The following is a 12,927-nucleotide window of genomic DNA, read 5'->3' as shown; positions in this document are numbered from 1 at the left end:
CTACTAAAGATTACATTCTGAGTAAATGTATTGTGCATGGAGATTCGTTTTAACAAGGACTTCAAAGATACAGCAGTGATTTCTGTTAAATTATTTTGGTTAGTTTATGCAAATGTTTGGTTCTATTTCAGTAACAATGTTATGACTACAGATCTTAATTACACCTGAATTAAATGAATGCAGGTGTTGCTAACATATTTTTGTCTCTGATTGTAGAGATATATTATTTATTTATATAGCTTTTTCATCTACTTTATCAAGAAGTTAATAATTGGGTATATGTTGACATGTGAACAATGATAATGAAATTGAAAATTACTGATATTTTGTAATTAACACAGTTTTCAGGCAAACTAACTACCTCATCATACTCCTGATCACCAAGGAATGTAGTAGTCAAGGAAGTTAAGATGGTTAACCTGTGGGTCAATATCTGAGATTTTTTGGTATTGTGCACTTGTTATACAGGGTGTTCCAAAAAGGTACAGCCAAACTTTCAGGAAACATTCCTCACACACAAATAAAGAAAAGATGTTATGTGGACATTTGTCCGGAAACACTTAATTTCCATGTTAGAGCTCATTTTAGTTTCGTCCACCTACGCTCAATGGAGCACATTATCATGATTTCATACGGGGTACTCTACCTGTGCTGCTAGAACAAGTACGACACAACATGTGGTTGATGCGCGATGGAGCTCCTGCACATTTCAGTCGAAGTGTTCGTACGCTTCTCAACAACAGATTCGGTGACCGATGGATTGGTAGAGGTGGACCAATTCCATGGCCTCCACGCTCTCCTAACCTCAACTCTCTTGACTTTCGTTTATGGGGGCATTTGAAAGCTCTTGTCTACGCAACCCCGGTACCAAATGTAGAGACTCTTCGTGCTCGTATTGTGGACGGCTGTGATAAAATACGCCATTCTCCAGGGCTGCATCAGCGCATCAGGGATTCCATGCGACGGAGGGTGGGTGCATGTATCCTCGCTAACAGAGGACATTTTGAACATTTCCTGTAACAAAGTGTTTGAAGTCACGCTGGTACATTCTGTTGCTGTGTGTTTCCATTCCATGATTAATGTGATTTGAAGAGAAGTAATAAAATGAGCTCTAACATGGAAAGTAAGCGTTACCGGACACATGTCCACATAACATATTTTCTTTCTTTGTGTGTGAGGAATGTTTCCTGAAAGTTTGGCCGTACCTTTTTGTAACACCCTGTATAAATAACAGTATCTTAAGATTTGCAAAATAATAATAACAATAATTATCATTATTATTATTATTATTATTATTTGGGACAAGAGGAGGCGGGGGGGGGGGGGGGGGGCAGGATGGAAGAACAACATAACAGATGGAAAGAATAAACCTGCTTTGTTACATGTGTAAGTGTTGTAAATGGTTTTAATTATTCTTGGCTACAATAACCTAGTTATTATCTTGTTGTTGTTGTCTTCAGTGAAAAGACTGGTTTGATGCTGCTCTCCATGCTACTGTATCCTGTGCAAGCCTCTTGATTTCCGAGTAACTACTCCAACCTACATCCCTCTGAATCTGCTTAGTTTATTCATCTTTTGGTCTCCCACTAAGATTTTTACACTCCACACTTCCCTCCAGCACTAATTTGGTGATCCCTTGATGCCTCAGATCTTCTGTAGCACCACATTTCAAAAGCTTCTATTCTCTTTTGTCCAAACTGTTTATTGTGCATGTTTCATATCCATATGTGGCTACACTCCAGACAAATACTTATAGAAACAACTTCCTGACACTTAAATCTATACTCGATGTTAACAAATTTCTCTTCTTCAGAAACGCTTTCCTTGCCATTACCAGTCTACATTTTATATCCTACTTCGACCATCATCAGTTATTTTGCTGCCCAAATAGGAAAACTCATCTACTACTTTAAGTGTCTCATTTCCTAATCTAATTCCCTCCGCATTGACCGATTTAGTTCAACTACATTCCATTATCCTCATTTTGCCTTAGTTGATGTTCATCTTGTAGCCTCCTTTCAAGACATTGTCCATTCCATTCAACTGTTCTTCTAAGTCCTCAAGGTTATTATTTCTTCTCCCTAGATTTTAATTCATACTCCAAATTTTTCTTTGGTTTCCTTTAGTGCTTGTTCATTGTACAGATTGAATAACACTAGGGATAGGCTACAACCCTGTCTTTCTCCCTTCTCAACTATTGCTTCTCTTTCATGCCCCTTGACTCTTATAATTGCCTTCTGGTTTCTGTACAAATTAAAAATAGTCTTTTGTCCCCTGTATTTTACCCTTCACCTTCAGAATTTGAAAGAGAGTATCATTAGCTTATTCACTTTTATATGGTTGTGGTAAGTTCTTTAATTATTGTGTAAATGAAATTAGTGAACAATTTTTGATTTTATCCACATCTTTGAGGACCAACAGTAGCAGAAAGAAATTGAATAATTTGTCTTGCTCCCAGAGTTCATACCAACTTTTCCTTCTCTCCTTTACCCTTAGTAACTATCCACCTATCTTCCTCCCTATAAACCTGATTTTCCTGATGAAGGAACATGTTTAATTTAGTTCACTTCTATTTTTTTCCCTGTTCCACGGATTATAGTTACCACCCCTCACTATATCATGAAACGTGTCAGTATTACAATGACAGTACACGTTGTTATTAGTACACTTTCTCAATGTAAAGTATGGCAACATGTTGACAGTTTACATTGAAAAATATCTATACTCAAATGTGGCTGGTAAGGGCAGGAGAGATGGTGAGGGAAAATTTCTTATCAGACTTTGCACACCAATTTCCTAGGTTGAAATTCAAAACCTCTCACCTAGCATCATGGCACAGTGGCTAAGAGAATGGATTTGCATTCAAAGGGAATTGGGGTTCAGATCTCTGTCGAGCCATCCAGTCATAAGTTCAGCAAGGATTTTGCTAAATCGAAGTCAGATGCCAGGTTGGTTCTTTTTAATTGGACACTGTCATTCTATAAGATCTGGCATGGTCATGTGTGTGGAGTATGCAGTCTTAAATTTTCATTATTAAATTCAGCTTGATCGTACATTAGTAAAATGATATGACCAGATGGATTGCTCAGGCAGTCATCTTTTGACGCCTAAAATAGACAGAAAATAATGTTCGTAGAAAGTTCAGCGCACTTTCAATCTGTACAGTTTAAAAGGAAAAGAAAAGAGACAGAGAACATACAACTGAAATATTGTTACAGTGAGTAATTTGTTACTTGTAATACATGTGCAAATCATTAAAACTGCTATGTGCTCCATGACGATGCTACTTAACATTGAGACAAATTTTTATCTTCTAGAGGGCTCAATGTTGCACACAGCTGCACAATTAAACAGTCATATTAAAACTAAATTAAACAAAATACACTAGAAAAAGGAGGTTGGCAGTTCAGCTGAGGGTCGTAAAAGAATGCCATAACAATAGTAAAATCTATGGAGAGTATGTGAGAAGATATAACGTGTAGCCTAATGAGCAGGCTACAGTTTGACAGTAGAAATGTGCACATCAATAAATTATGAGGAAATTTAACAAGTGAAGTGCAAAGTCCAAAAGGACTAAGAGGAAATGTTGCACTGCCAATAAGTTCATTGCAGCCAGTAGGTTTAGCTTTCTTCAGGCGCACTCTATCTCGTTGTCTTCAGTTGCTGATGGGCCATGTGGAAGCTATTTCCTCAGCTTCATATGAGGCAGTAAGCTTCGTGTAGAAACAATGAGCCTCTCTGCCTCACGTGAAGCCAAGGAGGCAGTGAGGCTACACTACCTTCAGCTGAACTGCCTTCTGTACATACCACTGTGCTTTCTACCCAACAGACATATTTCTCTCTATGGTAAGTAGCAACATCATAAAATGAATAGTAGTTTTTATGACTCTGTACAAGTTTGTACTACATGTGACGAGTTATTCACTGTTACAATATTACAATGGTGTGTTCTGTCACTTCATTTTCTTTTTGTTTAGTACACATTGCAAGTAGGTATACGAGGTGCTATCCAAAATTTTCGGGACTGGTGCTGCCATCCGTTGAAAACCTTAACTTTGGACTAATGGTCACCATCACCCTCGAAGTAGTTCCCATCCGCACGTACACACCAGTCCTAGCTCTTCTGCCACTGGTCAAACGTTTTGTGGAAGTCATGTTCTTTGAGGGTGTTTATCACCACCAGCGATGCTTCTTGAATCCTCTGTCGAACCGACAGCCTTTCAACGTGAGTTTCAGTTTTGAGAGTAGCGTGAAGTCACAATGTGCCAAATCTGACGAGTACGGTGGGTGGGGTACAACCACAATGTTGTTTTTTGCCAAAAAGGTCCTGGTGAGCAAGGACGTGCGACAGGGCACATTGTCGTGATGCAGCAGCCAGTTCCCTTGATGCCAGAGTTCGGGCCATTGTCGCCGCACGTTTTCACGGATCTGTAGCAAAATATCACAGTAGTACGCAGAATTCACTGTTTGGTTGGTGGGACAAATTCTTTGTGCACAATTCCCTTGGTATCAAAGAAAACGATGATCGTGCTCTTCTCTTTGTTCTTCACCTGTCTCACTTTTTTGGGTCTCGGAGAGCCCGGGCTCTTCCAGTGGGACGATTGTTGCTTTGTCTCTGGGTCATAACCGTAAATCCAGTTGAATCATTCCAAAGGTCTTCGTAGCACTTTTACCGAGATTCGCACAGAATTTGATACACACACGCTGTTCTGTTCGTGGATCCATCGTAAAATCGCCACACACCAAACACAGAGTATTACGGAAATCAATGTGGACATGCAACACGTCCTCCCAGCTGAATGCCACTCCACACACTGACTCATCGGATATGCAGCTCTCGCCACCTAGCGGTGCAAAGATCTACTATTCCTACTTTCCAGGTGGCAGCAGCAGTCCCAAAAATTTTCTATTCCACCTCGTAATTCCTTATCAACATTTTTTTAGCTGAGGAAGATACTTGAGAAATTCAAACCAGTCATATCACTTTATTACGTTGTGATCAAAACAAATACATTTTGTACTGAGAACACTCTCAGTTTCCATCCTCATCCAATGTGAGCTTGGTGCTTCATCTGTAGTGGATTTATTGTTAAATCTATCTGTAATATTTCCAATAGTCTGAGATCGTGACTATGACTGTGTTTGCTGTCATTCCACCCGTTGGGCTGAGATGCTAAGCTTGCTGATTGCCTTCACAATATTTAGAAAAGTGGGTTGTGTTCAGCACTAGGATTCATACTCTCTGTTCTTTTCATTCTGCACTCATCTTTAACAAACTATGACTCTACGCTGTGCAAGCACTGATTCCTGTCATCCATATGTGATACATTACACTAAGGAAATGAAATGATTCTTAACTCAACAGTGAATTGTGTCCCATGAACATATTAGACTTTTCCTGGTAATAATTGGTAGCTTGTAGCATAATGATCATCCATAAATGCCCTTTTATTTCAAAAGACATCCTCTGAAACTGTTGTCGTCGTGAAATGTGGTATAGTGAATAGTGATTTAGTCATATCATAACTTACAATTATAATTTTTTTGGGTTACAGTACAGTAAACACATCAAAAATCAGTAATTACATTCAGTTATATAAACTTGTAGCTAATTGAGGCAGAGCACTATTCTAAAGTTAATATTTCTTCTCAGAATAAAGTCATATTTACATAATAATGCTAATGATCAGTGGCACCCTGCTTAAATTATAACATCATCCTTCACCAAATCTCCTATCAACTACTAACACTCCTGTATGAGAGTACTGCATGGCTTCTTTGCCAGTAGACAGTTTCATGTTCAGAATGTTCATATCTTTTAGCCCATTGAAATTTTCATTCCCATGTGCTGAGGAGTATGGAAACATAATTTTAATCGATGAACAGGAAGCATCAAATTAACTTTATTCCTTGGGTGACAAAAATTTACTTTCTGAGAATTGCTCTGGTTTGTTGTATAAAAATATTATCATCTCTGAGATGTATAGGGAGGGGACTGTTAAAAAGTTTCAGGCTTGTAAATAATGAGCAGCGTGATTTATTTGAATGTGCAGCACACGTGTTCTTTGTTTATTTCTTTCTGGAACATCAGTATACATGATATATTAGTAGAGTTTCTGCAGGAAACATTGCCATACATATTAAAATACTGTACACAATTGAATGATTATACCAATTTGCAAACTATTTTGAGGAATTAATGCTTCATTACCTCTACAAATTGTCATACTTGCTTTGTTTTGAAATATCATTTCTCCTGAATGTACAGTACTGTCAGTGATTGCAATGTCTGAGAAATCATGTGGCATGTTGGTGTGCAGTGAAATAATTGTCATTGTACACATTGTTTGCAGATCAAATTGCTGTCCTGGATCAAGGGAAGATCATTGAACAGGGAAGCTATGAGGAACTGATGGCACTAGATGTAGGTGCATTTAGGAAGCTAGTACAACATCAGACATTTGCCAGCTGATCATGAGTGAAGTGTGACAAATATATCTATGTTATAATTTATTCATAGATGTTTTTTACTGTGCGCTATTACTTTTGGTAAAGATCTGTATCTGTTGTCCTCACTTAGGAGTGAAGTGTTGCCCAAAGCAACAGACCATTTGCCGGATGTTAAATTTACAGAAATATTCGTACATGAATAAGAAATCTATGATAATTTTACAGCTGCACAAATGATCAATTGGAAGTAATAATGTCGTACACAGGTATACACCGTACCTGTCACAATATAGAGGATATTTGTGACTATTTTTATAATAGTGAACTTTGTACAAATCTGCCTTTTATAAACATGACAGAGTAGTAAGTTATTTAAATTGTGACTGGCTTGTAAAGTTAAAAATAATATTTGACATTCAGGTTGTCACAGTTGAATATAAAAGGTTTGAAGCTCGTCTGATATGGGCTTTTAGAAGTGTACCTTTTGCTATGTCTGTGGTATTTTTGTATTTATGGTTTTAAATATGAGACCTCTTTATTTTTGTTATTGTTTTGAAAATAAATTTATGACTGTTGAAGCCAACAATTATTATTTTGTCTGAAAACCCCTTACCAATTGACGAAATAAATCTTGGGTCAACAGCCTGGTATGAGTGTGCATAGGACACAATATTTTGGCAATCAACCACTTTGCCCTCATCAGGTGCGCTGATGTACTGTGTCCTATGCACACTCATACCAGGCTGTTCACCCGAGATGTATTTCGTCATAAAATACGCCTGGAGAAATTGAAGAATCACCCCTCACCAATTATCAATATCTTGCAGTGTAGACTGTGTTTGTAATAATGTTTACACAGCAAACATTTTGTGGAGGAGCAAAGAAATACTGTATGTGTTTCAACGAAATCCAAGATTTTTAATTAAAAAAAATTAATGTACACAAACTTGAGTCATCAGATCTCTTAGGATTGATGTTTGTACTGTGCACATAATGCCAGTGTTCTTCAAAGGTAAAATTTCTGCCATTGCAGGTGTTACAGTTCATTTCACCAATTTAACAAAAACTAATTTTTACCCATCACAATGGTACAGAAGTTCAAGGTGTGGTGAAGGTTATCTAAGACATTAACAGAGTGATTGTGCATTATTTATCCAGTTTCCATTTTAGCATAGACTTTCAGTTTGAAAATCACTGGAAGCAAAGGACAGAATACAAATTACTATATTGGCACAATCGCACTTCACACTTAAGGTGCTGGTCTCGTAGGTAGGTGCCATTACCTGTCGGCTGGCTAAAATATATTTTTAAAGTTATAATTTGTGTGTGGAAATGTATAGTTTGAATTTCAAAACATTTTTGGGTTTATTAGACTTTCTACTTTAAAGACACATATTTTGGTATTTGTAGTGTTAAATTTTGAGTACACAGATGAAACTTCAATGTATCAGTAATCATCACAGAAAAAAGGGAAAAGGGATTCTAGTATTCAGATATGTAAGCAGACGTGAAATTTCTGTTTATATTTCTTTTACAGCCAATTTACGTCCAAAAAACCACGCAAAACACAAGATCAAAGCAAAATTTTGCATTTAAAGTGGAGTGAAGGTGATGCAAATTGAAACATGGAGAGATATGCAGTCCAGCATTACATTCACTGGACTCTTATGCTCACATTCATTTACTGATTTACCTAAAGCAGAATCTTTCATAACAACACAATCTGTGAATATAACACACTAAACATAAGCAGCAGTTCATGTTTAAAAAAATGTAGAATTAGTGCAGTTTTCAGATGATGTGTAATCTGAATTGTCATGAAATACTTCATTTTCATTGTATGTAAACTTATCAAGGACTTTGTAAATAATTCTCTCCAAACATTTCAACTCCTCACTGCATATTTTAACACAAAATCAATGGAAAAGTACACAAAATGCACAAAACAGAGAGAACTCAAACATAACCTAATGCCTAAGATGCAAGAGAGAATAATTAAGGTTTTAAAGAAGTTGAATTGTTGCAGTATACTGCTGCTGTCGTCTATGAAGCCTGCTGACCTCACAGATGATCTGGGGAGCCATAAAAGTACATTGAAAACTGCAGAAGATCATTGTAACTGGCTTGACCTAATATTACATCAGCCACACATACACATTTCCCAAAAGTGCTGTGATATTATGTGAGTCGCTTACTAAGTGTTAGAGATGATAAGATAATAACTGCAGATTGATATACTCAAATAGGTTGTCCCAAGTTTCATGAAATAATGTGTGAATTGGCAAACCTGTGTGGGATTCCAGTCTGCCTCTCTTAGTCCATCACTGTGGCATGATAAGTGTCAAATGATGATGACTGTAATTAACTCAATGTTAATTAACAAAAGTCTAAAAGACGTTGATGAGTACATTTTTACTTTTCTGAGGGCACAATACCATTCAAAGCACTGTGGCTAAAATGTCAAAGGCAATTTGGGATTATCTGCAGCCTGAGTATTTACCAACTGCAAGCCCAGATGTGTGGAAGAAAACTGCTACTCAGTACAGGGTACTGTATTCCCAGTTCTGTTAGCTCTTTTGGATGCAGATGGATTATTTTTAACAATTTACATTGAGATTTATGGCCACAACAGTGATGGGAGGGTGTTAAAAGTCCTTCCTGTTAAGCATTGTTTGGAGGCGTGCTCCCTCTTCCAGAACTTCACCTTTCCCGGAAGAAGACTGCAAATTACTATATTATTTCTCTGCAGATGAAGCTTTATTTCTCACATAGCACATCCTTGGAGACAATTAACTAATGAAAGGTGGATATTCAATTAGTTTATCTAGGGGAAGGAAGTCTGTAGAATGTTATTTTGGTATGTTAGCGTTGAAGATACACCGAGTGTTAGATACTTCAGTAAAATGTGACCTGAAAGAAAATCAATGTGGTGGTTTGCTATTTATGTGGATTCATGGTGGAGCATTGTTTTGGCAGAATAAAGTACAAATGTAGCTGCATACTGGCGGGATCTGTCATTACTTTCTGTAATGAGTTTAGCAGGATGGTCGAATGTGGGTAGTGATTCTCTGCAGATGATGGATTCAGGAGAAGACAGTTCGTAGATACAAGCACTTCATTATTACTGTTTGTTCACAATCACTGGACTCTGATTTTATTAGCACGGATGGCAAGTGACGTGAATATTTCACTTGGCATCTTCCAGTGTACAGACCTCCGGCTTGGTGTCAGTGGGTAATAGCAATGATATATGCGCGTGCCACAATTGCTGCATCAAAAGAAGGCTCACATTTTCTGGCCTCGTCATTCTGGTTCGACATAGCTGATTTGTGGTGAATACGTCGGACAGTGTTGCACCCATTGGTGCGGGGGACGGAAATCCCTCATCGGTACCTCGGTGGGGGCGAGGAAACTGAACCCGTACGTTGTGGTCCCGAGAAGATGGCAGATTGCCCAACGTCCAGATGCTCAGGCAGCAGACAGGCCCTTTGACAGGAGTGGTGGTACTGTCGTCAAAATGGTGTTAGACAAGAAAAATCCGGTCTCCAAATTTCTGTTGAGAACTGACTATAACGTAAGCACTAATTGAGTTAGAAGTATTTACACTTCGTGTCTCCTGCTTCCTTCAGTCAGTCCTTTACAATATTTACACATCTTTTTGATCTCACTAGTTTCATATATGGAATTTTCATTCAGAATTAATTTTGTCCTTTGTCAGACTGTTTCTCGTGGCTGTTGTTATTACTGGTCGGAACCATCTAAGTTGAAGATTTATAGGGATGGGATTTGGGCGACTTTCCACTTGAACTGGCAGTAAGCACTACTTATTACAACAAAAATTGTGCAGCCGTGTGATGATCTGTATGCTACTTTTCCATGTGGTCTAAAATGTGCTCCATTGATATGTGACCATTTTGCATGCAAATATTTGGCCTAGGAAGGCAAGCATGGTCAGATCTACACTGTTATTCACATAATTCAGATTACAGGTCTCTAAACATAGATCTGGTAGGTAAATTAATATGTGGGTGGTGTTTAGAGTGGGGATCCAGTGATGGTGGCAGGTAAAAATTAGTCTGGAAATATCACATCCGTTGCTGTTGTCCTTGCTCATAACAAGTAAAAATAATAAACCTAACTCTAAAATCAGCATTTACTCATACTTCTGTGTAGCATTTGCAGAAACGTGGAACCGGCTACTGTTGTCTGGTGGTCATCTATATTCATTTTCGGCAGGTCTTCTGGCTCATTTTGGATAAAATAATTTTTGGTACTGGGCTGCATCATTGTAACTACTAAAACTGCTAAATCGCTGATGCAGCAAGTCAGTTGAAACATTGTCAGTTTAGCTGTTTTAGTGGCTACAATCACAGAGCTCGATACCCAAAATTATTTCATCCAGAATTATAATGTTGTTGCAGAGAAAGATGGTTCACATATAAAAGCATTTATTATTATTTTTTTTACTGTTTGTTTACAATCGTTAGACTCCGAAGCTACAAGCAACGACGGCAAGTGAAGTGAATACACCATTCGTCACCTCCCAGTGAGCCGACCTCCGTCAGTAGGAAATAGCGCAGAGCGTGTGGCTCCCGTATCTCCCGGCCCAGTGTAGCTGCTCTGCAGTGAATATGTCAGACGGCGTCATTCCGTGGGTGCAGGGTGTGCGAGTCTGTAGTTTATACTTTGGCAGGATCGGGGATGTCGGGACCCCCACAATAGTCCCGAGAAAATGGCAGAGTGCTCAAGTGCCCGGATGCTCAGATGCCAGACAGAAGATCAGAATCTGGTGACGGTAGCGTCGGCAGCATCACGAATACAGCATTGGACAACACAGACAACACGTAACATTACTGCACACTTGTTTGGTGATGGTGCCTGGTCCGTGACAGGCTTAAATGCAGCTGCTCAGTGGTGAGTTCACGGAAGGGCGGTGTTTCTGTGTCAGTGCACAGTTGTTCTGGAACAGAGGCAATGACTGCAGCAGTTTTCACACAGAAGCTAGTCGAGCCAGTGTGACATCTTGAATGGTTCAAATGGCTCTGAGCACTATGGGACTCAACTGCTGTGGTCATAAGTCCCCTAGAACTTAGAACTACTTAAACCTAACTAACCTAAGGACATCACACACATCCATGCCCGAGGCAGGATTCGAACCTGCGACCGTAGCGGTCGTGCGGTTCCAGACTGTAGCGCCTTTAACCGCTCGGCCACTCCGGCCGGCTGACATCTTGAAGAGTGGCTCCAGGGCACTGACACCCAAAGCAGTGTCACAGAAGCAGCTGCTTCTGCCGAGGGATCCGATCGTGCAGGTCGGTGACCAGAAATGGTTAATGAGCACTTTTTGGTGTGCTGCTTGTGGCTTCAAGCTTTGCTGCAGTCCATCTCATCATAATTACATCCAGCAAATCTGTAAAAATGTATGTTCACATGTTTGATAGCAAACCACATTAAAAAACACTATTTAGTTACAACTCATCTTTCTCTTCCACAAAGAATTAAATGAATTTCTTTTACAGTACATATCTGTGATATTTTACTTAAAATCCTACCCCATTATTCATCTTGAACATTCCTGCTGTTGTAATCATATTTACATAGGTATATCTCCACAAGGCATACAACATGTATACTGAACTGAGGATCATCTCTCATTTTCCTGAGTACTAAGACAGTCACACAACAAAAGCTGAAACTTCCGTAAACTGTCACAGAATATAAATAGCATGTGGCAAAAGCGGAGCATGCCACCTTCGTCTGGTAGTGATAAGGCATACAATATGACTGTGTTACTTCACATCAGTTCTGTAGGAGCTGCTGTGTTAGATCGTGTGTGTTCCATCTGAAGTTGCAAACCTGGGGCTACGCTACACACGACATCACTCCAGAGTGTGCCTGCCTTACCGATGAGCTAAAACGTGAGCATTTACCGTGCAAACCTGATACGTCACATATGACAGCTTTCGTGTTGCAAAAGTGAAACAAATTACTTTAGACATTGGTTTGAGTCTCTGGCGGATGTGTCAGCAGAGGACATACTTTGGAGCATTCATTGTTTTGATGTGTAACTGATACAATTAATTCCACCCTCCTACCCACTCTGCCTCCCATTTTAAGCAGACTGCAGTTTATCAGAGTGTTACACGAGATGCATGCTTGGTGTTTTTTACTATTTTCTTCATGTAAATTTATTTATATCAAAACAGAGATGTTTTCCTTGCATGTCCAGGGCTGCTCAGCACTGAGTTACACGTCGCCTCCACAGTGCCTGGGGGTACTGACCTTGCCAACAGGCAGCGTGCCTGTCACAACAGAGAGCACTGTTGGCAGGGCACTATTTTGCTACGCCAGGTCACATGTCCTCGCAAATATCCGTCTGCGCTCAACTACTTAGGCCAATGTCAGACTGTGCAAAGTTAGTACTGCCCTACATCTCGAGTCAGCAGTATGAGCAGTTCCATCCGGCCACATCAGCAT

General features: G+C 39.2%; 1 protein-coding gene across 1 annotated transcript in view; it reads left to right on the top strand.

Annotated features, from left to right (window-relative positions):
• The window catches only part of LOC126210662 (ATP-binding cassette sub-family B member 10, mitochondrial-like), a 137,531-nt gene extending 130,503 nt beyond the window's left edge, over positions 1–7,028 (top strand). The window contains exon 11 of the mRNA XM_049939993.1: positions 6,354–7,028. Coding sequence (XP_049795950.1) covers positions 6,354–6,472 — 119 coding nt within the window. The 3' untranslated portion in view covers positions 6,473–7,028. The remainder of the gene's footprint in view (positions 1–6,353) is intronic.
• The last annotated feature ends 5,899 nt before the right edge of the window (positions 7,029–12,927 follow it).

Source organism: Schistocerca nitens, chromosome 10 (genome assembly GCF_023898315.1).
Source record: "Schistocerca nitens isolate TAMUIC-IGC-003100 chromosome 10, iqSchNite1.1, whole genome shotgun sequence".
Lineage (NCBI taxonomy): Eukaryota > Metazoa > Arthropoda > Insecta > Orthoptera > Acrididae > Schistocerca > Schistocerca nitens.
Note: the sequence above shows the minus strand (reverse complement) of the source record. Positions and strands in the feature narration are given on the sequence as shown.